The sequence below is a fragment of the Quercus lobata genome, chromosome 4 (genome assembly GCF_001633185.2).
Source record: "Quercus lobata isolate SW786 chromosome 4, ValleyOak3.0 Primary Assembly, whole genome shotgun sequence".
Lineage (NCBI taxonomy): Eukaryota > Viridiplantae > Streptophyta > Magnoliopsida > Fagales > Fagaceae > Quercus > Quercus lobata.
The window spans coordinates 30,508,428-30,535,692 of record NC_044907.1 but is presented as its reverse complement, the minus strand read 5'-3'; the positions used below and the strand labels follow the sequence as shown (position 1 = coordinate 30,535,692).

Sequence of the window (27,265 nt, the reverse complement as noted above, 5' to 3'; positions counted from 1 at the left end):
TTTTTTTTTGAAGGACACGTGGCACTAGTTTTTTTTAAAGTTTATGCTGACGTAGTAATACATGTGGCAGTCTATGTGATAAAAAAAAAAAATTTATGTTGACTATTAGCCATATCATCATTTTCCATTCATCACTTAATAGTTGAGACCATTTTGACACAATACCAAAAGGTTAGGGACCAAATTGACACATTTGAAACGTTAGAGATTGAATTGTGATATAGTATAAAGGTTAATGACTAATTATGTAGTTTATCTTAAAAGAAATTAATGACAAGAACAAAAATTTCAAAGGAGAGAGTAGGGAACTGAAAAATGATTATGGAGATTGCTAGTGGCAAATTGATGGAAAAAATCCTTTAGATATAATTGATTAACTTGTGTTTATTTCACTTTTCAAGTTCAATTATATTGAATCTAGAAAGAATAAGTCAATCTATATATAACATCTTCATGAAAGTAATGAACAAATCAAATGCGAAATTTTCACTCAAAACTAAGATCTTAGTTCATCATGACAATGTATAGGATGCCTAACTTGTTGAAAATTTCGACTTAATTATGAGTTATGTATAGTCCTACATCAAACCCCACTAATTCCTCATTAATCAATAGATGTACCACAACAGGATGACCTTCATCACGCTATAATGTAACAATTATGACAGAAAGAAAAAACATATTATTGGAAAAATTAGTAACACAAGAACCACATTGGAACCATTGACAATCTAGAAGGATTGAAAAATTATTTGATCCGATTACAACTAGAGTAACACGAGAAAAAGTTAAAATGTAATTTACCCATAAATAAACAAGGTTGTGGGTCAATAAGTATGGGACAATCCATACAAGATTATGGGTTTTGGATACTTCTCAATAGGGATTCGATATAATTCATAACTAAAAGATGTTATGACTTATGACTTATGAGAAATTATCTTTAGGCACTACTTCAATGATATCTAACAATTCTTAAATAAACTGAAATTAAATGATCAAGTAGACATTCAAGGTTTCAAATGAACTCCAATTTAAATATTTTTCCATTTTTCCATTTAAATTAATCAAATAATTAGCCAAGTTAATTAAGACGCTGGAATTCGTAACGCTGTTGTTATTATTGGGAATGGGGACCACAGCAGCAGAGGCAGCATTGTTTAGCAAAGGAGGTGGGCGATTGCTAAGTTGCCCCAGGGGTGAAGGTCGAATACGCTGGAGGTGAGAGCTCGGTAGCTTTGGCGCATGAATAGGCGACAGAGTTGAGAAGCGTTTGTGTGCTGGTGAGCCCGTGAGTTTTTGAACCACGTCCCTGAAGTCATTCTTGTTGATATTGTAGATTGGTGGTTGATGCTGCTATTGTTATTGTTATTACTGCTATTGTGCTTAAACAATCAAAGACCCTAACTTTTTTTTTTTGTTATGTTTGTTTTTCCCTAAAAATATGTTTATCTAATGGCAAAGGGAGATGTGGGTAACAGATTCCCAACGGAAGTTACCTCAGGTGGGCAAAGTGTTAAGTTTTGAATCACGAGTAGGCAAAATGAAAACAGGCCTAACTACAAGTAAGTTTACTGTAATTTCCACATTTTTTTCTCGTAACATAATCAAAATGCCACAATTTTTTTTTCCTTGGTATATATTGCAATTTGCACCATTAAGTAGAGATGTTTTTAGTGTCGAAAAAAATGGGGTGAATGTTATCGGCATGCATGTATAAACTTCTAACCAAGTAATTTAAATCTTAAAAAATAAAAAAAAAAATTTGGATTTATAAGATGCCATGATTTTTGTATCTAATCATATTGATGAATTTTTTTTATTACAAAATTATATTATTTTTTCCTTAAATTAAAATAAGTGGCGACTTTAAATTTAACATTATCAATGTAGGGGAGAAAGTATCATTAGTTGAAACCTCCATTTTTTCATACAAGAAACACAAATTGAAACAAATGAGCTGAGGCCAAATTTCAATACAAATGTTTCATTAATAATTTTGTATCTAAAAAAAAGTAAAAAGAATAGATTTAAAAAATATATTCTTGAGTAAAATAATATTTAAATATAAAAATATACCAATTAAAGTATTGCTTAGACCTCAAACTAGGGACAGACCTAGGTGAGGGCCTGGGCCCCTCCGGGTCCAATTATTTATTTATTTTTTACAGTTATTATTATGTTTAATTTTTGTAGTTGGACTCCTTCTAAGACCTTAGGTTCTCATTCTCCTCAATAAGCCTAACTAACTTCATCCAAATAACAATTATCGAACACAAAAACTTAACAAAAACAATAAAAAAATTCACAATGGTGATTGTATTTTAGCAAAAAAGACTATTTTATCTCCAAAGAATAAAAAAATCATGTGTTATTGGAGAAGTTAAAGTTAAATTTTTTGCAACTACAGTAAATTGGTATAAATACCAATTGATTGTAGCAAGTTGTTAAAAATAAAATAAAATATTTTATTAAGATTATATCTCTTATTTCAATTAAAAAACTCAAATTCTCTCTCTTCCTTTATCATTTTAATGAGTTGTTTATATTATTTTAGATGAAGTGATAAAAAAGTAGAACATTTGATATTGGATGTTGTGGAGGGTGAGCTTCCCTTTAGAAGGTACTGTCCGCTTTGGGTAGTGTGACCCTCACGGTTTTGTCCTACATCGGGAAACTATGCCTCCCATCTTCAACTTATAATCGCTGGGCCTAAGTGAAGGTGTACCATCGTGTGTCTCTACAGATGTATTGTAAAGTAAGGTGATAAAATAGATAAAATAACTTTTTAAGGTGTTAAAAGCTAAAACCACCATTGTAAATGCTCTAACTTCAATAAAAAAAAAAAAAACCTAGCAAGCCTATTATTAAAAAAAAAAAATTATTTTGTTTTGTTTTTTTTTTTTGGTAAATGATCACATCTTAATATATTTTGAAAAAATAATTTTGAGTATTTATAATTTTTTTAATACTATATAGATACTTATTCGGAGTTTTTATTTATTTATTTATTTTTTACTCTGGCCCCTACTAGCTTAAAATCCTAGGTCCATCCCTGCCTCAAATAATGTCAATTTGTCCTTGAGTAAATATAGTTTCCTAATCTAAATGGTAAAACCCATATTCTCTCTAAAATAAAATAAAAAGTTTTTCCTTACTCAAAAAAAGTTTAACAAATAGATGAAAATATTTCAATTGATGCAATAAACTAAGAATTACATAAAAAGAATAATTTTTTTTTTTTACCAAAATACATGCATCTCTTATAGGATATTTTTGACAAGATTAATTAAAGTTTCTTTTCTTAAAAAGGCTTTTTTAAATTAAAACTAATAAAATTTTACTTGAGATCGACTACATTATAATGATTAAGTGAGTTAGTTATATTATCATTTGAAAAGAAAATATTAGCAGACTCCGATAGAAAACTTAATCAATAATATTGCACTAACTAGTGTTCTACATACAATGCACATTCAAGTGTACAAGATTTTATCTCAAATCTTTTATACAGAAACAACAATAAAATAGTTTACCAAATTAATTTGTTGAGATCTGCAAAATGTATTATGTCATACACTTAAGCCATGTGACCATGTCCCTTTTCATCAATCAATTTAGAAAAAAGAGAACAAATAATTAAATTGAATCTTTGGTACTAATTGCTTTGACAATTTTTGTTTTTTTGGTTAATGAAATCATGCAAATGATTATAAAAGAATTTGTGTGGTTAGCTCGTTTTAAGAGACGAAAGAGTTCTTTTCTTAAATCATACTACATGTCTTGTGTTAGAGGTGTGCTGTTAGTTTGTTTACGGAAAAAAAAAAAAAAACAAAATAAGGAATGAAGAAAATAGCAAATTAAAAAAAAAATGCAATGATTTTCACATGACATAAAAGACTATATAAACAAATAAAAAAGAAAAATTATAGTTTCATTTTTTTAGAAGATAATAAAAAAGAAAGCATAGTTAAGTGTACACGTGTTTGATTATTCTTATACTTTTATGAAAAGATTGGACCAGAAACCTTTAGTGAAATTAGCATCTGGTGCCTTCTATATGATGAAATAGTTCTGTTCACACGTCTTTTGCACTACGTACAACCCTAATATAATAATAAATATATCTGTTTTTGTTTTTTCCTTAAACAAATTAACTAATATTTTATCGCCGAGTAATGGTTGCTTCACAAGTATAAGTGCTTGTGCGATGTAAAGGATAAGGACCCAAGTTCAAGTCTCTAGTAGGAAACCTTACACACATATATACTTAAATTATGCTAGAACAGAATTTCTATCTTGTATATATAAAAATATTTGGTACATGCACTTAAAAACAAGTGTTTTATTTTTTGAAAATATAGCTCTGTTTGGATAGCAGCTAGTGTCCAGCACTTTTGCCTTTTTTTTTTGACCAGCACCTATTGTACTTTTCATGGAACATGAACAATGCATTAAGGTAAAGTTACAATGTTTTTGACGGTGAATAGTAATTTAGAAATTATTTAGTACATGCACTTACAAACATGAGTTTTGTTGTTTGAAAATATAGCTTTGTTTGGATAGCGTCTGGTGTCCAGCACTTTTGCCTTTTTTTTTTTTTTTTTTTTTTGACCAGCGCCTCTTGCACTATTCATGGAACATGAACAGTGCATTAAGGTAAAATTACAGTATTTTTGGTAGTGAACAGAAATCCAGAAATTATTTTTTATTGTTTTTAGCAATAAGTTTTCAATTTTCAGTAAAATAAGCAGTATTCAAATATACACTATGTGTGGAAACATGTGTGTGTGAAAAAGTGTATAGAAATACATGTAATGTTATTTAGAAACTGAAAACATGTGTTTAGGTTAGTGTATCAAACAGGCCCTAATATCCTATTTTGAAAATTAATATCTACTCTTATTAATTTATTATAAACCTCATCAAATTTTATAAACTCAACGCAGCTTTGGTGACAGACTAAAAAAGTTTCGCATACTGTACAGCAACTATAATCTCCATATATATATATATAAAAGGCAGGGTTTAAGTTACACCTAGTTAGTTTAACTTTAAGTAATGTTATACCATTCAATAATTTTTTATTAGATGTTTATTTTGATAAATCCACAACTGGATTACATTATCTTCATATATTCTCTATACTTATAAAATTTAAAGATGATTAAAGATCAATAACTATGTCATTAATCAATTATTTAAATTCAGGTTTTTGTAGTTTAAAATAATGCATAAAAGATGAGTTTATAATCGAATTGTAAATTATATCGGTTGGCATGAAAATTGGCATACATGTTAAGAACATATATGACATATAATTCAACGTTTGTATTTTCAAAATATGAATTCAATAACAAGTTATTAGGTGGTGTAACATTACTTAAAGTTACACCAAGTGTAATTTAAACCCAACCCATATATATATAAACTACAATTAAAATGCAAGTTTAGAATCATAACATCTCAACCAAGGAAACTATTTCAAACATATCCAAAATTTAGAACTGAATGTTCTTTGGTAAGAGCACTAGTACTAGGTGTTTTAGTGAAAAATGTTATTTTGATATATCAAAAGTTACTTTAATTATTTCAACAAACCATTTTATAATACATTTTACATCATATATTCTATTCTTTTACTACTTTATTTGAATATTTTTTTTATTCCTTTTAATTATGAAAAATATTTTGTATGAAAGAGAGAAAGTTTGAATAAAATATACTAAAAAACAAAGGGCACATTTGTTGGTACAGTTCTATTATTAGATCATCACTATAGCAAATGTTAAATTTATTTGGCGTTTAACATATTTCATAAAGGTGATTTTTTGTGTTTAACACATTGGGGTCTAGCATTTATCACACAAAATACTAGTGCTCTAATGGACCGACCAAAAAAGTTAGTGTTCTCACATAAACTACAGTCAAAACACATACATTCATAATGTTTGAACTTTCAACTACCAGTCGTCCAGACCTCAATAGTAAGGGGACTTTTTTCTTTTTATAAAGTTTAGTACTAATTTTGTCGTAGCATTCACATGGTTACTTCATTAATTCATTTTAATTTGTCCATCTTCTCAATATTCATTAATAAAAAGAGATTTTCAATTTTTTTTTTTTTTTTTTGCCTTCAGAAGAAATTATTTATTATTATTGTCATTTATACATATCATATGGATGTAGGTCTTGGCAAGAGTCTATTATTGATTTAATGAAGCAAGAAGAAAAACCGAAACTGGGAACAAAGAAGTTTGTGATCTTTATTTATACCAAAAAGGAAACTAATTAACAACTCCCTTTGGAAGGAGAGGAAAAGAAGTTTAGAACTCTCTCTCTATCTTTCAATGAATAATTTGTCTATGGTTATTTTTTGTTAAGGGTTTTATCAATAAATACCATACTAAGAACACAAAATTAGGTCATTTAAGCTCTATTACTTTCTTTTTAGGAGAAACAAACACACACACAAAGGAGAGGAAAAGAGGTTCTAACACAAAACTCTGTTACTTAATTTTTATCTTTTATCTTCTTTTAAGTAAATAAAGTCAAACTTTACCTATATAGTAAAGAAAAATATATACAAAGTTACAAACACCTTGAATCAGTACATCCACACCATTATTCATGCTCTGAAAGGTGAAAGTTGAGGAAGCCTCCTAGCTTCTTTTTGTCAAGGACAGGCTCAACTATATAAGCAAATGATGCAATGGCCTAAAGCTCCCAAATAAAAGAAAGGCCCTCAATACAAATTAATTACAGCTCCTTCACCTAGGAAAAAAATTTAATGTGCCACTAATATAAATAAATTGATATGAAGAGCAAAAATTAACGGGCACTTGAAGAGAGAAAATTAGGCCCCTTTCTAACTGATGGTTTATGTAAGGTTGAATTTAATCAACTATCTTGTTGGCTTTATTCCATGCCAAATTTGCTTGTATTTCAGCATTTAGTAACCCTGTATTTAGGTGAGATTATTGTAAGGCTAGTGAGTGAGATAGTGTGAAGAAATGCTCAAGAGTGTGCAAGAAAAACAGAGACTCGTGACTGGATCTCGCAGGTGACTCGCGGCTGCAAGCCGTCAGAAGCTGCCCACGTGCCAGGCATGCCAGAAGTTGAAGCGTCATGCTAGCTGGAGCATTACAGGACAAAATAGGATAACTGGCCGTTCAATTATCTCGCGGCTGGATCTCGCAACCCAGTTAAGCTACGAGGCCAAGCCGCGAGCCAGCCCTGCTTTGAAAAACCTGACTCTTCACATTCCATTCTCACTCTAGTATAAATACTCCTTATACCCACGAAAGAAAGAGAGTTTCCAGAGAGAATTTTGAGAGAGAAACTCTAGAGTAAAAGAAGATTGATTTATCCACAATCTTCATATAAGAGACTCTTCAAATTCCTCTACTCTCTTCCTCTCCATTATTAAATCCTTGAGAAGCCTTTTATCAAAACCTTTTCTTATCATATCCATTACTGTGAGATGGCTGTTTGGTGTTCTGGGAAGCAGTTAGGAAGGAACCAATTTGACATTAGTTGATGCTATGGTCAAGTAGCGGAATCCGGGAAGTTAGAAAAGAAATAGGTTCGGTGCACCCTCATTGGAGCAAGAAGCTTGGAGGGCTTAGGTACATTAGGTAGATTAAGCTTGGAGGGTCTATTATTGTTCATGTATCTCAACTACATTTTCTAATGGATTACTTACCGCTTGGAGGGCGGCGGAGAGGTTTTACACCGAGGGCTTCGGTTTCCTCTTCGATAGCATATCGTTGTGTTGTTCTTGTATTTGCATCTCTCTTCCCTTAATCTTTGCCTTTTATTTTCTGCTGTGGATGTGATTTTAATTGGTTTAGATTATTTACCAATTCTGTTTATAGCTTGTGTTCATTTTCCGTACACTTATTGTTTGTCACAAAGCTTGAATTGGTATTTTTATTGTTGGGGGTCTAAACGTTCAAGAGTGTTTTATACACTATTTGAACTTTCAGTTTATCAAAAACATTAGGACTTGGTTTAGGTCCAGTGCATCCAGTGCACTGGACTTGGTCAAATGGTGACATGTGTCTAAAAGTGGACACATGTCATCATCTCAACAAGCCCAGTAATACTGGACACTGGACTTAAGCCTAACCTAAAAAATTAAAGCCCCCTCTCCCAAAACATAGAAATTGAAGAGATAATGTTCCTATTTAAAATCAAAATTAATGGTTTCATAAACAACTTCATTGATAAAAACTAACATTTATTACTTTAATCTATAGAAAAAAAATGACAAAAAACATTCTCTCCATCTTAAGTCTCAAGAAATCAAATACAGTATCAATTAGTATTTTTTTCCTGCTCGCCTTGCTTCTCTCTAGTCTCCATCTTGATTCTATTTTTATAGCATTCTTCGGCTAGCTGCTCTTCTTTGATCTTCATTTAGGTTTGCTTCTATTTGCTATTTCTTTCTTTTTATTCTTCTTGCTACTGAGTTTTTTTTACTTGTTGCTGGCTTGTTTGGTATGGAAGCTCAAACAATAGTTTTCAGTATTTAAACATTGAAAATTGTGGGACCCAAAAAAAGTGTGTTTGGTCAGAGTTTTTTATCAAGAGTGTTTGAGTCACAGTTATTAATATAGGGTATTTAAACACTATATTTTGAAATTTTGAGAACACATCCATACCAGTTTTCAGTTTTTGAATAACAACATTGAGTGGCATTGTTGTAAATATTTAGAAAGATGTGGGACCCACAAAACTGACTTGATTAAACATAAACGTGTCTCACACTCAAATCTCTTTCTCTCTCTTCAATTGGACCCTCTCTCTCTCTCTCTCTCTGCTCTCTCTCTCAACAATTAATCCTGGGCTTCATGCAGCATTGCCAACATCTTCAGGTCAACTCGTGGTGGTTGTTTAGTTGTTTGAAGTGGTGCATTGTTCCACCCATATGGCATCGACAACCGCATCCAATAAGCATCGATTCATAATTCCACAAATATAGGTCAATGACAATGACCACAGAATAGGGCCGGCCCAAGGCCTAGGCAACTTAGGCCTAGGCCTAAGGCCCCACAACCAAAAATATAAATTCCCTAGTAAAAAAAGGCCCCATCTACCTTAGTAAAAGACCTAAAATTTTATAAAAACATAACATTTTTTAAATAATTGAGTACTTTTTTTATGAGTGTTGCTAAACTAGGGGTACCACAAATTTTACTATAGGCTTAATTGACATGTCACCAACCACATAAAAAATTAATTCAAACACTTATAAATTAAGTTGTTGAAATTTGTCAATTACAGTCATTATCACATTATATTGTGAACATTTTGTAATATCTTTAGTATTTTTCTTTTTCATTTCTAACAAGACTTCCAAAATAGGAGACAAATAGAAATTTAACCCAATTGAAACCTTAAAATGTTTCAAAAAAATGCTGCAAATGTAATAGATCATCAATGATGACTAATCTCTTCTAATAGTTTGAGACTTTAATTTTTGTAAACTAATCTCCTACAAAATCACACACCAAATAATATCTATCTATCTCTTCCTCTTAAAAGGAAGATATAAAATTAAAATTTAGATTAGAACTTTACTTAATTATGCATAGTTATATATCCAAGTTAAAGTAAGTTTTTTATTTATTTTTTTTTTAAATAATATTTTTTTAAGTTCTTTTTGTTTAAATTTATTTATTTATTTATTTTTGGGAATTTTTTTGTTTAAATTTATGGTTCACCTATGGTATTCAATCCTTTATATGAAATTAACCTTAGTTTAATTAGTATTATTCATCAATTTCTGTATTTACATCAAATTAGTCTTGATATAACTAGTATTATATAAATTTATTTAATTAATGTTTACATATAAAAGGCCTTATATAAATTTTTAGCATTAGGCCCCAAATTTTGTTGGGCTGGCACTGCCACACAGAGCTAGAACTCTCATGAGAACATTAATTTTTTATTCATCCATCTACAAGTTCCAATCGCTCAGTCCTACTTTAAACAAGAAAGAAAGGAACCAATAAACAAAAAGTACCAAAATGTATGAACTATAGCCATAGGAAAGACGATGACAAAATGAAGTTTTGTCTCGTAACGGTTGGCGAAATTGACAAAAAGCCTTATGCTCATCATAATTTTATTCACATATATGAAAATAGAAGGATGGACTATAATAAATAGAGTACTATACGAATATTGTGGTATAGTAACTTGTGTTAAGTTTGGAAGAGCAAAGAGGGGGAGATGGGATGAACAAGGAGGGTCTTTTGAGATTTTATCAGTTGAACTAGCTGGAATCTACATGTTTTATCACAATTTAAAACTTGAAATATGGTACCAAAAACATTTTTTTTATGTATGTGTCACCTCAGTGTTGTAATCCAAGTCAATATGATTTTTCTTTAATGGAATTTTAATCTTTCTTCTTAAAAAAATATGTACGCCATCAATAAATCATTGATATATATATATATATATATATATTTTGAAATTACGTATTACAACTGATAAGTATAAATTTAATATTTCTTTACTTGTGCCCATTAGGCATCAATTAACAAGACCCCTTTCTTAATAAGAGCTTCCTTACATATAGTATATTGATGGTAAAATCTGAAATTTTTTATGAAGGATATTAATAGGGTTCACAACTTTATGAGCTTTTGCGCGCTGCACATTAATTACTTACATTAACTTTAATTTTTTTTTTTTTCAATTCAATCCTTTAATATTTTATTTTATTTTAGTTATTTTTTATATTTCTATTTCAGTTCTTTAACTTTAATATGTTTTCGATTTAGCCTTTCTATTTAGTTCCATCTAATATCACGGTTAGTTTTCGTATCATTCATTTCTCAAAATGATTTTTTTTTGGTAGATTTTTTTTTTGAGAGAATTTTAATTTTTGATATTCACTCCTGATGATAGCTTTTTATCATTAGAGTTTTTGGTGTAGATGAGAATTGAACCCTAGATCTCTTATTCAACCATAAAAAACTTTACCAGTTGAACTAATGTGAAAACATATCAAAGTTAAATTGTATAATTTGTAATTTTGCATTATTTCTTTTTTATGATCATAAAGTACATATGTTGCAAAATTTTGAGTGTTTTCTTTAAAAAAAAAACAAAACTTATGTTGTTAATTATCACAAGTCTCGTCTTAACAGGTGTACTATATCATGGAATTAGCCCCTTGAAATTTTACTGTAGCAAAAATTGTTTAAATCATAAGTATATTTGAAATATATCACTCTCATGAGTTATTTGTCCCAATCTAAAAACATTTTGTAGAAGCTGACTTTTCCTGCTAGAATTCCCCTAACAGGTTCTTGAATTTCAATCCCATCATATATTTGATTTTGTCGGAGGAAAAAAATGTGGTGTTCTTTTTTCCCTACACCCATCAGTTAGATCACATCCTTAGAGCATCTCCTATAGTTTAGGTAAAAGCAAAATAATCTCTATAAAAGAGAATGAGACCAAAAAAATGATCTCCAATGGATTCTCTAAATCACGATTTTTTTTGGCTTATGAACAATAGCTCATCAAGTCTAATGAGCTATTATACATTAGCAAAAGAATAAAATAGAATTTAAAATTAGCAAAGAAAGGAGTGAGGATGGAGGTACGGGGATACACGTGTTAAAAAAATGAATAAATAATGAATGAAGAAATAATATTTAAATGAGATAGAGAAATGATAGAGAATCTATTGAAAGATGTATTTGAAAAAGTAGGTAAGTAAAAGTTAAATATCATTGTTTACTACCAAAATAGTACAAAAATATAAAGAAGTTGCTGGAGATGCTCTTAACAGCAGCAAAGATGAAGATAACAAGTTGACAAATTTAGTGTGTGTTTGTTTGCACTTTTAGGAGCTGAAAAAGCCCATATTATAAAAAGCTGAAGTTTAATTGCGTTTGGACTATTACCGTTGGCTGATGATGAATTACGAAAATACCCATAAAATTCATCAGTTCCCTCAACGCCTGAAGCCTCACGCCCCTCATCTCATCTCTCTGCTCTTCCTTTGCACGAAGCTCAGTTCTCGCCCCTGAAGCTCATTCCTCTCATCGTGCTACTACAAACACAACACCACCCTCACCAGTCTACCACCACAATCAACAAAACCCATTTCTACATTTGATATTCCAAACACAAAATCAACAAAACCAAACCAAAAATAACTCAAAATCAACACAAAAGCAACTTATTAAAATCAACTCAAACCCCATTGACCCATCCCAAACCCAACTCAAAATCAACCCAAAATCCATAGAAAAAAAAAAACCCAAAATCCCAAAATCCACCCAAAATCCTTATGTTTCAATCATCTTCATCTTCATCATCACCATCTTCTTCTCTGGAGTGTGAAAAAAAAAGAATAAAGAAGGAAAGACGAAATAAGGAAATAAAGAAAAAAGACGAAAAAAGAGATGCAAAGACTTCTTCATCATCATCATCATCATCTTCATCTTCTTCATCATCATCATTAGCTTTTGAACTGTCAAAAAAAAAGAAAAAGAAAAAGAAAAAGAGATGCAGAGACCTTGAGGGATGAGAGAGGGGTTTGAAGTGTGTGGAACATTCTGGAGTGGAGTGTGAAGTGGAAGGGAAAAATAAGGAAATAAAGAAAAAAAAAAGTAAGGGCACGTGTGTGGAGGAAGTGGCAGGGAAAATGAGGAAAAAAGAAAAAAAATTAAGGGTATGTGTGTGGAGGAGAAAAAAAGAGGGAAAAAAAAGAAGGAAATATGGATAGAAAAATAAAATAAAATAAGGGAAACATAAAATAAAGAATAAGAAATTAAAATTGAGAAATACTGTTACAATATTTTCACAATAAATCTTAAGTGGTAGGTTATTATTAGTTAATATTGGTGAGAAAAAAAAATTTGTTTAGAAATTGAAAAAAATAATTATAATAGTACGTTCAAATTAAAATCAGTATAAATTATCACAATACTTTCACAATAAATCTTAAGTGGTAAATTATTATTAGCTAATATTGGTGAGAAAAAAATAATTTCACAATATTGATTTAAGTATGAAATAAACTCCCTTATATATATATTGTCATTTTTGGTAATTTATCTTTCAAACTACCACTTTTATAAGTGTTAGCCAAACACTCAGCTTTTTCAAAAAGCACTTTTTAACAGTTTTTACCAAACACTGAGCTTTTTGAAAAAACACTTTTTCATTATGCACTTTTTGAAAACTCTACTTTTTCATTATGCACTTTTTCAAAAAGCTGAACCAAACTCACCCTTATTATAGCTTTGTTTTGGGTTCAGAATTCAAAACCGTACCAATCCGTAAAATTGACCTTCCAGATTAATTAGTAAGATAAAATTGTTACGTGGGCAAAAGACATTGTTCACTTTTGTGGTCAAATTCGTATTGCTTTTACATTTTTTTCTTTGTAGTTGCATCTTAATTTTCGTAACAAAAACATTTTTACACTGTTTCTGATTCATCTTTAATTATTTCAAAACAACGAGGGTCACGTTTCTTAACTTGTACTGGTCAAATATTGGTCGCATAAGTCAAGTTTCGAAGCTGTCTCAGAAAAACTTAATTATGTTAACTTAAACGTCTAGTTCAAGATAATTTAGTCTTCAAATTAAATGATTAGCTAGTATGCAATTGGTCTATAGCCCGTATGATTGGAGTTTGGTAAATCAGGTTTACCTGAATTCAGATTTTGAGTCTGACTTGCAACCTAACTCGAGTCTATATCCTAACATCAAGTCTATAACCTAAGTCGAGTGTGTAAGGTATAAGTATAACCAATAAGAGTAAATTACTTTGTGTGATCCTGTTATTGTTATCGTCTATTTACGTAGGTGTAGTTCTTCAAGGAGAAAGTACAAAAGAAGAGAACAAAATCATGCACCCATCAACCATAAAGAAAGTGGACAAATAAATTAAAATAGATAAATTCTAATGATTTGTCAAACCCTACCCCCGGGCTCCTAAGTAATGAAGTCTCAAGTAGATGAACTAGTGGAGAAATTATTTGTTACGTCCCGTGATCAATTATACAATTAAGTTTTGACCCTTGAAAAACACAATGTATTCAATCTAATTTATTAACCAAGTTCTTAATTAAGTTAATTATTCAGATCTAAGTTAAACATTCATCACATATAACATATATAGCGGAAATTTAAATAAGACAAGATATGATGACCCAGGAAAACTAATAAAATAACATGTTTCAAGGTAAAAAACCTGGGAGGAACTATCCTAAGAGAACAATCCACTATATCAAATTGAGATTTACAGTCAAGAATACCAATTCGTAGTAAATCTAACACAGTTACCAAACTGGGCTCTAAACTCCTCAGACTTCTTTGATTTGGACTTGCTCTCACATGAACCTCCAGTTCATGTCTTGATCTTCAGTATGCTTGATAGCTAAAACTTGACTGCAACTTTACTCCACCGGTACTAGCAATATGCATGTAATCTTCGTTAGGTGCTTGATAGAGTTAGAAGGTACAATAACCTCACATATCTCACAAAGTAACTCTTTAGACTTGAAAAACTTGTATTAGGGTTTTTCTTATATATGTAGTAGAGTTGGACTCAAACTTTAAACGTTTCGCGGGCTATTGGGTCTTATTTAAAATTCTACATATCGCATTTTGATCGATCGAAGCTCTCTCTCAATCGATCGAGTTCTGCAGTTTTTAATTCTTCTTTTTGTAGCTTGTACGTTCTTGATTCTTGACAATTTTTTGTTCTCGATTTGCCAACATACAAAGTATTTAGAACTTAAACATTTATGTCTAAATATTTTGAACCTAACATATACCCTCCTTTTACATAAATGTAAATCTCATATACTAAAAACCCATATTTGGGGTCTATCTTAAGAAAGTATATTTGCTAGAAATTAAATATCAACTCGACAATATATAGTTCAATACATTAAATACATCAAATAATAATAGGTGAAATCGTTCCGTGTATCTGATATATTACATTTTTCTCTCATATAATAGTAAGGTCAACTTATGAATCCCACCTTGAAATCTATAATTATTTGAAAAATTGAAGGCTATATAAAGACTTTCAATCGATTGAAGTTCACACTTGTAAAAGAAATTCATGAAAAGCATGTATTCAAACACAAGTGAACTCAAGCAGAAGTTAGTCGCCGAAGTATTCAGGAGGAGCTGGATAGCCGCCTTGGCATCTAGTTCAACCTCCAAAGTCCAAACTTTAAATGCTCAAAATTTGTTTTTTTTTTTTTGGTAAACAGCTCAAAATTTGTTGCTAACTGCAAATCATCCCAAATTAAGTACCCACAATTTAGTGACAAGGCTATGAATTGCATATAAGAAAAAGCACTTTTAGGGTAAATGACAAGATACCTTCCTATACACACCTTGACTTTTTGAATACTTTATCAGTTTATCTCCATCATTATATTTTCCATCCGAATAGATGAAAAATGACGAACACAAAAGACAAAGAATTTTATTTTAATTTTTATTTTCCATCAATTTAAATGGAAAAACATGAAATTTCAAAGTAAACTATTTTAAGATTACCCACTTGCCATTATTTTATGCTCGAGTAATTCTAATAACACATAAAAAGCTAGAATGCACAAATACAAGTACGATACGACGATATGAGAAATTTATAAAAAATTATAACACAATACGATAAATAGAATACCGTTACGATATAGATACGATATGAATACAGTACCTCAAATGAAATGTCCGTGTAACTTAGATAAAAAGTTACCATTTTTGCTAAAACTATTTTAGTTGACAACAAAAGTTATGATTTTTTTTTTTTTTTTTTAATGTGAAGTGAAAATTCTAAAGGAAAGGCAATTTTTTTTTTTTTTTGGGGGAGAAACAAAGGAAAGGTAATTAAGTCAAAAAGGGGAAAAAAATATAATAAAGGAGAAAAGAAAAAAAAAAGGTTACACCAAGGAAAGGACAAATGATGGACCGGTGTAAACTTTTTATAAATTAATTCCACGTGCAAATGTCAGCTTACGTGGGAGCATTGGCTTTATCACGCAATTCGTCACACCAAATCCGCATATAATCATCCTCTGAAAACACAAAGTATAAAAACAATTTAATAATAACTTTATAATAATAATAAAAAAGAGTTGAATTAAAAAAAATATTTAAAAAAAAATTTATATGTAGTTAATTATTACAACAAAGTACGACACGTGCCGAAATAACCCAACTTGGCGAGAATCTTCACGCGTCAACGAGCAGTAACGTACGCGAACTCTTTCGCTATAAAATCTTAAACACATCGAAGCAATTTCTCGCACACACACCGACAAACATTGAAACTCTTCGTTTTCGTTAACTTTTACAAGCTCAAAGAAAGAAAAAAAACACCGACTTTCTAATTATAGTAATGGATTCAGATTTTGCTGTACTCGATTCGATTCAGCAATATCTCCTCGGTGACTTCGAACCCACGACGATGATGTTTTCTCAGAACCCGAGCTTTGGCGACAAAGTTTTTCTCACGGAGAGTCGGGGTTATTCGTTTCCATCGAATAACGAAGTCGACCCAGTTAAAGTTGAGCCACTAGAAGCAGCGAGCAAGGAGGAAGTGGTGGTGGCGGCGGCGGCGCGTGAGACGCACGCGCCGCATTTCAGGGGGGTGAGGAGGAGGCCTTGGGGGAAGTACGCGGCGGAGATAAGGGACCCGAAGAAGAAAGGAGCGAGAGTTTGGCTTGGGACTTACGAGACACCCGAGGATGCAGCTTTGGCCTTTGATAAAGCTGCTTTCAAAATGCGTGGCTCTAAGGCTAAGCTTAATTTTCCACACTTGATTGGGTCGAGCCAGGTGGTGGAGCCTGTTAGAGTCACCCACAAACGCCGCTCGACGGAGCTGTCATCGCCGTCGTCTGATGATGGTGGTTCGAATAAGAACAAGAGGAGTAGAATATGCTGGAGTACTAGCTCAGTGGGTCAAGCTGATATCCCAATATTAGAGGGTTCAGGTGATCAAGCTATAGATATTACTAGGCAATCATTGGTTAATGAACCAATCACATGGTGGAGGAGTTTAGATTATCTGAGTTATGATATCCCAAATTCAATGTTTTAATTTTACACTTCACAAAGATGTTCAGCTAATTGCTTCTTCGTTCTCTCACCTGTAGTACATAGAGAACTTGATTCTACAGCACGATTGAAGAATTGCCTGAATTGGGTTCATAATCAATTGTACTTGGTGTTGAAGGGACAATGGTTTTGAACAGCAATAGTTCTCGGTATGAATTTAATTATTCGGATTTTCTAGCTAATTGATATCCAAAGTTTTTTATTTTTTATTTTTTTATTTTGGCGGAAATATATATAAACTAAAGAGCTGAATCTTGGGCATATTAATGGAGTACATTTGATAAACTGGTGTTCATTTGGTTGATATTTTAGAATTACATGAGAAATTATTCAATGAATCAAAAGGATCATGTCAAAAATATTTAGTACTTAGTGATCCTCCCTTCCAATGTAAAAAAATACCATTTCTTTTAATTAACTGGCTGATATCCCACATGATGCGCGGTGCATTTTGAATAATTTTGTAAGAAATTATTTATGATCCATTGATTTCATGAATACTATTATTGTTAGTTACACTTAATCTATGAGGTTTTCTACTAAAACTAAATTCTAACTAAATAAATTAGGGGGAAAATTCCTCTAATTCACGCAACCAAAAAATGTCACTAGATTATAGTGAAATTGTCACCTACAAATCTATTGGTTCCTAGGTGTCTTTCTTGTATTATTTATGTTTTATATATCAATTAGCTATAAAAAAATTCTAGAATTTCATGATACAATAATAGAAAAATAATGCCATAGTGATGCAATAATATCACAATTTAATTTCCAAATTTTAATTGAACTAAAAGTAGCCAAAAATAGATTCTTACCAAGTATACGCATCATAAAGAAAACCAAAAATATAAATTGGCACATAATATGAAAAAATAAGCTTAAATAAATTACAATGCTACATAAGTAAAACCGTATACATAAAATCTAAATAAAATATTTAAGACAAACGTAATATTTTGAAAATTAACATACCTCTCAGAAAGAAAAACAAAGATATTGTGAGAAAATTATATAAGTTTAATTTTTAAGTCCAATGGAAATGGGGATTTATATTGGACAAATGTGGAGACAAATAATATTTGCCCAATTCATTGAATTCGACTCTTAGAATTCTGCATTGAAGTTAGTCTTATGCAGAAAATTGAAAAGTTTTTTTTTGATTCCTACATTTCTCATAATTTTTTAAATCCATCGATATCAATTCAAAGTATGTAAAGTTATAAATGTAGAAGCCTAAATGAGAAGGATGTCATACAATGTGCCACTTAGCAAAATCTCATGCTTCCTACACGAGGTCTTTGCTTTTATATATATATATATATTGAATGAATAAATATTGAATTGAATTGATGTGGAGACAAATAATATTTGCCAAATTTATTGAATTTGACTCTTGTAATTCTGCATTGAAATTGTGGGGCCGGAGAATTTGTGGTCCCGGCCAACTTTACATTAGGGCCCAAGACCCAAGCCGAGGAGATCTATTGCCGAGGACGCATAATGAAAGCCCCAAAAAGGCTCAAGGATGTGGCCGAGAACGATCTTACGCTCAGCATCCCATAGGACACCTAAAGAAAAAGGATGAACTCAGTGCAGAGGCAGGACAAGTGAAAAAGCTGCCAATGTTGTGATAAAGAACTCTGCGTCTGACAGGTCCATGCTCTTGACCATGCTATTCAACTTTTACGTCTATTTCCCAACCACTCTAGGTATGGGCTGATAGGACAAGTCTCTATCCCAGAAAGTGAAACTGACACATGGACATTAAAAGGAAAGTAACTACTAGTATAAAAGGGAAGAAGTCCTAAGAGGGGGAGGGGGAGGGGGGGGGGGGAAGAACACGAAGCTCCTCGGACGGGGTCAGAGGACAAAAACCCCATAGGTCGCACTGAAGGAAGGTTTTGTCAGTCACGCCAGATCCACTCTTATATGAACTTCCATAAAAACCACGACTAGACCGTTGTCCAGTGACCAAGGTTAAGCCTTTCAAGCCCATACTCTACAAATTATATTGTTCGGACCCTTTACGTACGAGTCCAATGTCATTCTTGGGTCATTAATAATCGTGTCCTTACAATTGGCGCCGTCTGTGGGAAGGCTTGCGCGTTGGCACAGGTGGTGGCAGAGTCAAGCCTCTATCAAACAAGGGTCTGCGAAAACTCCTCTATTTCCAGCAACACGCTGTTGTTGTCCCGACATAAATTTCCGCTAGGGGCTACACCTCGCAGTGTCAATGACACGGGCAGCTCTAGGGGCTTCCAACATCAAGCTAACGCCCCCCACCTTGGTCGAAGGGCTAATCCTCAAAAATAAAAAAAATGATATAAAAGAAAAACTACAAGTTTTGGACAGAACCAAGGCCTTGTATGGTCCTCGGACTCAAGTCTATGGGGAAACCAACTACTTAAAAGAAAAACTACAAGTTTTGGACAGAACCAAGGCCTTGTATAGTTCTCGGACTCAAGCCTATGGGGAAACCAACTACTTAAAAGAAAAACTACAAGTTTTGGACAGAACCAAGGCCTTGTATGGTCCTCGGACTCAAGCCTATGGGAAAACCAACTACTTAAAAGAAAACACTGAGTTTTGGACAAAACCAAGGCCTTGTATGGTCCTCGGACTCAAGCCTATGGGGAAACCAATTACTTAAAAGAAAAACACTGAGTTTTGGAAAGAACCAAGGCCTTGTATGGTCCTCGGACTCAAGCCTATGGGGAAACCAATTACTTAAAAGAAAAACTACAAGTTTTGGACAGAACCAAGGCCTTGTATGGTCCTCAGACTCAAGCCTATGGGGAAACCAACTACTTAAAAGAAAAACTACGAGTTTTGGACAGAACCAAGGCCTTGTATGGTTCTCGGACTCAAGCCTATGGGGAAACCAACTACTTAAAAGAAAAACTACGAGTTTTGGACAGAACCAAGGCCTTGTATGGTCCTCGGACTCAAGCCTATGGGAAAACCAACTACTTAAAAGAAAAACACTGAGTTTTGGATAGAACCAAGGCCTTGTATGGTCCTCGGACTTAAGCCTATGGGGAAACCAACTACTTAAAAGAAAAACTACAAGTTTTGGACAGAACCAAGGCCTTGTATGGTCCTCGAACTCAAGCCTATAGGGAAACCAACTACTTAAAAGAAAAACACTGAGTTTTGGACAGAACTAAGGCCTTGTATGGTCCTCAGACTCAAGCCTATGGGGAAACCAACTACTTAAAAGAAAAACTACAAGTTTTGGACAGAACCAAGGCCTTGTATGATCCTCGGACTCAAGCCTATGGGGAAACCAACTACTTAAAAGAAAAATACTGAGTTTTGGACACAACCCGGACGTTGTATGGTCCCCGGACTCTGTCCCATGGAGGGGTTACCCATTAATAATTGGGTTAATCCCTAGACCGAATAAAAGTCCCGGTCTATCCTCAGATCCTCAATACCAAGGGAACTGATGCGAATGTGTTGGGGCCCGGTACAACCATACCTCAGTCTTCGGATCAGAGGTAAGATTTTATCAAAAACACGACCAAAGTTCCTCACTACTCGACAACCCTCTCGGATGGTTTATTTTGGGTTTCTCATTCTCGGACGACTACCTCACGCACATTACGGAGCACTCAGCTGTTATCTCGGTTAGTCTCATAAGTTTAATTTACTGTGGGTTGGTATTATCATATTTGATAGTCTCAATAAGTTCAAATTAATAGCTTTTTGTTACAAGGTTTCCTGCCCCAAGTTTCGTTAAATAAAAATATACATGACATACATCCATTCACAAAGTAATTACAGTAGAAAAGAAAAATATTTAGAATGAAACAGAATCATCTTTTATTAAGACAAAGAACTAGTACAACGAACAACGTACAATGAAGGAGCTTAAGTAAGCCTATACTAAAAGCTAACTACCTGAGCAAGGAGAAAAGAGACAAAGGAGAGAAGAGGAAGCAGAAGAAGAGCTGCAGAGAAGAAAGATGCAATAGTTCCAAAATGTTGTCTAAGGAAACCATTTCTCAATATTTTTACATGCCCATAACTCAGACGGCAAAAGAACTTAACGTGGGGTTAACACTTTTGAAGAAAAGGTGCAGGGAGCTAGGTATTCGTAGGTGGCCACACAGGAAGTTGATGAGCCTCCCTATTAGCAGCGCTCGCGATAGAGCGGATGGTGCTAATGATAGAAAATCTCACTACTGTCGCATCAAAAATCTGACGCGACCAGTACCTGTTTCGGATTTTGACTGAAAGAGGCGGAGGAATCGCTCCCATCTTGTGAAAGCGGAGAGCTGTCTTGAGTCTCTGTCTTCCCTGCCCTGACCGCGCTATCCTAAGACTCGGAGAGACCCAGTGCTTCTGGAGCGGGTGTGGTTCCTTCACCCACACTCGTGCCTCAAACATATTACTCTAAGGTTTGATTGCACTGGAGACGAAAATTAGGAGCACAGCTGAAGGATTAAGAATTTGAAAGGGCCAAAGGGTTTTGTACATAAAGGGAGTAACCTCCTATCCTGCTTCTTATATAGAGGGCAAGTTGGAGGCATTTAATCTACGCAGGTTCCCAAGAAATGCTACAGACGAGACGGTTTTTGCTCGACTCCCAATGCCGTTTGCAACCATAAGATTTGGATAGCCTTGTGAAGGGAACATATTAATGACGCGCCTCGAGCCTGAAACGTCGAGGACGCTGCGTGAGTAAATCTAGGGGGATGTCTCATAATCCGGCGTGCCTCCCATGCAAATGGAGAAACCCTGACATTAATGAAGTGCAGAGCTGGGCAAGCCATGGTTTGGGCCCGACATCACCAAAACCCTCCTCCCTAACCACGAGGTCGGACAGTAGGATTTTGAGGGGCTATTGTGGGGCCAGAGAATTTGTGGTCCCGGTCCACTTTACATTAGGGCCCAAGACCCAAGCCGAGGAGACCTATTGCCAAGGACGCATAATGAAAGTCCCAAAAAGGTCCAAGGATGTGGCAGAGAACGATCTCAAGCTCAGCATCCCATAGGACACCTAAAGAAAAAGGACGAACTCAGTGCAGGGGCAGGACAAGTGAAAAAGCTACCAATGTTGTGATAAAGAACTCTGCGTCTGACAGGTCCATGCTCTTGACCATGCTATTCAACATTTACGTTTATTTCCCAACCACTCTAGGTATGGGCTGATAGAACAAGTCTTCATTCCAGAAAGTGAAACTAACACGTGGACATTAAAAGGAAAGTAACTACTAGTATAAAAGGGAAGAAGTCCTAAGAGGGGGAGGGGGGGGGGGGGAAGAACACGAAGCTCCTCGGACAGGGTCAGAGGACAAAAACCCCATAGGTCGCATTGAAGGAAGGTTTTGTTAGTCACGCCAGATCTACTCTCATAAGAACTTCCATAAAAACCACGACTAGACCGTTGTCCAGTGACCAAGGTCAAGTCTTTCAAGCCCACACTCTACAAATTATATTGTTCGGGTCCTTTACGTACGAGCCCAATGTCATTCTTGGGTCGTTAATAATCGTGTCCTTACAAGTCTTATGCAGAAAATTGAATTTTTTTTTTATTCCTACCTTTCCCATGATTTTTTAGATCCATCTGTATCAATTCAAAGCATGTAAAGTTATAAATATATACAAATTCTTTGAATTTTATTCCTACATTTCCCATGATTTTTTAAATCCATCCATATCAATTTAAAACATGTAAAGTTATAAATGTATACAAATTCTTTGAATTTTATTAATATATTAAAATAAATGCATTTGTCATTACTTAATAATTAGATATAAATGCTAAATTTAGATGAGGTGGAAGCCTAAATGAGAAGGATGTCATACAATATGCTACTTGGCAGAACCTCATACTTTCCCACATGCGGTCTCTGCTTTTATATATATATATATATATATATTGATTTTTTGAATCATATCACATTCACACAACTAATAGAAGTTGAAAAATCTTAGAACATTCACAGTGAAGCTCTCAAAATGCTGAAAAGCTTTTTTTAGCACTGCAAACAACAAAATGCATGCTGCATCAACAGTGCTAAATCTAAAAATTTTAGCAACTAAGCTACAATAAACTGCCAAAATGCATGATGGCTGTGATTGTGACAGTGGTTTTGTTTGGGTTATGGGTTTTTTTTGGTTTTGTGGCCGGTTGTGGGTGTGGTTGTCACGTGTTTTGTGGGTTTGTTTTTTCCTAGTGGTGGCTGGCAATGGGTTGCAAGTAGTTGGGTTCTTATTTGTGGTTGATTTTTTTTTTTCAATGGTGGTGGTGGTGGTCAGTGGATTGTAGTTTTTTTTTTTTTTTTTTTAACTGGTGGTGGTTGGTGAGAGTGGGTGTGGACAACAGAGAAGAGAAAGAGATGGAGAAGAAGATAGAGATCAAAGAGGAGAGAGTAAGAATGAAAAAAATAAAGAAAGAATTAAAAATGATAAAGAAAGATTTTTTAAATGAAGTGCTAAGAAAAAATAGAATAACTGATGTTGGGCGTGTTATAAAGTAGTATGTTAAAATAGATAAAGTGAGTTTTTGAGATGTTAAAAGCTAAAAAATTTAGCTTCACCATTGTGAATGCTCCCCTTGACAACAACATTGATGAATCTATCAAAGGCTTGATGGAAGTTGAAGAGGCCATTGAATACCCAAAAAGGAAGTTACATTCTTCTATGTTTCTAACAATGCAAGGATCACAAAAAGTCCACAACTTTTGCCATTACTCGTCATATGGTGTGTTCTAAGTGGTGAAGATCACAACTCGCTACATAGCAAATAGTGATAAAAGTTGTGAACTATTTTGTGGTCTTAGCATTTTTCCTTTGTTACAAGCCACTCCATCACCATTGAATTTGGATGACCCCCAACTCAATTGTTCACCATGTACTCTGCCTGCTGTCATATGGAGATCAATCTGACCTCGTGGCAGGACTCTTCATCATTAGATTGTTCTTCTTAGAGGAGCACTTGGGATTCCATGCCTTTGTTGCATTGGAGATGTTGTTCGACCATGTCTTCCTGTACAACCTCAAGTCAACCTCAACAAGGATTGCCCAGTATTCAATAGCCTCTAAGGGTTTTGCTAGGCCTTTGTCAATGGTTTCATCAATGTTGCTATCAAGTTCAATTGCACCGACATCAACATTGCCATAAATTAGGTCACTGGGCCTTGACAATTGGGACATCTTCAAGCTCTTCAAAGATGATAGGGTATATATATTTCGATTTTTTTTATTACTTTTACTAATTGTGTGAATATGATCAGAGACAATAAATATCAAAACATGATATTTGTTATTGGGTAGGTGGATCACTGGACACTATTGAAGTGCATGGTCCTACCAGCAAATTAATAATTTCTTAAATTACACACTTTCTAAAATTAAGAATTGTTTGAGATTGTCGATTAAAAAGATAAAATGAGCTACTCCAATTGGAATGATTGGTCAACAAAGTTGGTCCATTTGATAGTTCAAGCTTTGTTTGTTTCACAGGAAAATGTATACATATCTTTCGAGTAATATGTGTTTCTTTTGTGCCTACATTTAACTTCATATTTGACTCTATTGAAACAAATTAAGACATGGTTAAATATCTTGTTATTGAATAAAAAAGTTAAGTTTGAATCTTGGCACACCAAAAATTAATTGGTGTTTGGGCCTGATAGTAAAGAATTATCATCATGAATAATTTTCCCTCGGGAGAATCCTTAAAATTACCTCTAACCATAAAATGAAATAACAGATGAAATAAGTTCATATACTACCGTAGCTATTTTTAAAAAAAATTACGACATTTAGATAAAACATGCTTTTCTTATTCACCAAAATGAAATAGAAATGTGACTTGAGGAATACTAGAAAAAAGCAAGGAGTTTTAAGTAGTGTAACTATATGGTACAATGATAAAATATAATGTGTAAGTTGTTGGATTCCGCGTTTTTTCAAAAGAAGAAGAAAATTATTAGAATGCCAATTTTTCAAATAAGCTCGGCAATAATATAATAAATCACAAATTAATCATACATGTTTTGATTTTTTTTTAATCATATATACTATTAACAATCAGCCACTCACAACCCTGCATGTTGATTCTTCAGTAGAAGCTAAACTCAAAATATATGTATAATGAAGAAGGTTTTTTAGGGTTTGTCTTAATCTTGACCTCAGAATAGTATATATAAATTAACTAATAAACACCCAATCATTTTATTTTTTGCAGAATAACTAAGAAATTTTTTTTTTTTTTAACAAAAGAATTAAATACTATCATCCTCCCTAATATACTATAGTCCTACATCGAAGAGGAGTAAGCATGCTTGAAAATATCAATGTAGTTCTTGGGTGGCCATTCTTGAAGGGTCTTCAATTTTGGATTTTGATGGAGATGTTTCCAAGCATGCTTAATACCTAAAAATTAAATAACAAAAAAAAAAAAAAAATGAAAACCCCCTTTTGCAAGATATAATATCTTTGAATTTAGCGCGATCATTACAAGTTTGAGGAAGCATGATTTTTTAATTGCGTGAGCTAAATTTTTGTAAAAAAAAATAATAAACTTATTATTTATCCAAACTAATATGAATACTCTAAAGAATGGTTTATTCTCTTAAGAGGACAATTAAGTTTTGCGTTGATAATGAGAGCCGTCCAAAAATAAAAAAATAAAAAATAAAAAACTCATAGTTTGAAATGATGAATCTATTTTATAGTTTATTGTTTTTGGTCGATCTTCCTTCATATTGAGCTTACCCTTGTAAGCGGTCTTGAATTTCAACCACAGACACGTTTTGAGAACTGTAAACTTCAAGGCCAACAATTCAAAGACACATTTTTTTTTTGATGAACTATTCAAAGACACTTAAAGCTCCTCATGATAAGCTAGTACATGAACTACTAAAAGGTTCATGCATATAAATATGATTGTCAAAGCCCGTACTGATGATTCAAGGGCAACTCACATTACACAAGGGGGACTGAAACTTAACAGAGTTCACTGAATATAACCTGTTCCGTTGTGCTACTTGGGTATTCAAATTGAGCATAGGCTAATCTCGCACGTGCAGCTTTGAATTCCAACCAGCAACCCCAAACACGTTTTGGTATTACTATCAGATTCACATTTAGCCATTATTTTTGAAAGTGCAAAATGGGTTTTACATTTTAGTACCAATAGCATTATAAATTAGTTGCTAACCCGTGCAATGCACAGGAAAGTTCTTAGAAATGTTAAATATTTTTTTTAATCAAATTAAATGCATTTTTTGTTGGGTTGAGAGAAATTTAACTTAAATGGACATTTTCACTTTGGATTTTAAGGAATAACTCACACAAAAAGGAATATACAAATTTCATTAGGATTTGAGCTGGTCAACCAAGGTAGGTGTGTGTGTATATATAAATGGACCTTTTCGCTTTGGATTTTAAGGAATAATTCACACAAAAAGAAATATACAAATTTCATTAAGATTTGAGCTGGTCAACCAAGGTAGGTGTGTGTGTGTGTATAGTGACCAAGATTACATATCACATTTAAAAGAAACACTAACAGAAAGTAAAATATATGACATGCACTAATAACAAATGATCATAATATTCAAAGAGTTTTGTAAATCAACAACAAAATCTTATTAAATTGCTGGGGGCAGCTTCACTAACTATATTTTATCAATAAAAATAACCTTCTTCATAAGACTTGTTTAAGTTGTCATATTAAATATGAGAAAATAGGTGAAGGCATATTGTTGTTGACTCTACACTGTATCACAAAGAGTCTCTCTTGGATTGCTTCATTCTTCTCTCTGCTCTACAACTAAAGCTCCCCCATCATAAGCAACCTGCCTTGCAAAACTATGCAGACAAAAGCAGAATTCTAGAATTTTCATTTCCTACTTTTGTAGCCCTCAACAAAAGTTAAGATTTATGATTTTATCAAAATCTTACATGCCATTATTATTAAAATTCTCAATATATGCACCATTAGCACAGATACAGATTGAGTCAAAAGTAGCCTTGTATTAAAAACACCATAATGCAGAAATATCACCAGCAAATAATCGTAATATTTGAAGAGAGAAGAACAAAGCAAAATAAAAATAATTAAAATTCACAAAATGAAGAACCAAATATCAAGAACATAGAGGGAGATTGTTGGAAGC

The 27,265-nt window shown here is 33.1% G+C and overlaps 1 protein-coding gene across 1 annotated transcript; it reads left to right on the top strand.

Moving 5' to 3' along the window:
- The first annotated feature begins 16,333 nt into the window (after positions 1-16,333).
- LOC115983316 (ethylene-responsive transcription factor 13-like) lies at positions 16,334-17,209 on the top strand. Its single transcript, XM_031105964.1, has one exon. It carries the CDS (start codon positions 16,408-16,410, stop codon positions 17,107-17,109), a length of 702 nt encoding a protein of 233 aa, XP_030961824.1. The 5' UTR covers positions 16,334-16,407; the 3' UTR covers positions 17,110-17,209.
- The last annotated feature ends 10,056 nt before the right edge of the window (positions 17,210-27,265 follow it).

Excerpts from the sequence above, each read along its gene's own strand:
- LOC115983316 (XM_031105964.1), top strand. The coding sequence starts at position 16,408 with ATGGATTCAGATTTTGCTGTACTCGATTCGATTCAGCAATATCTCCTC.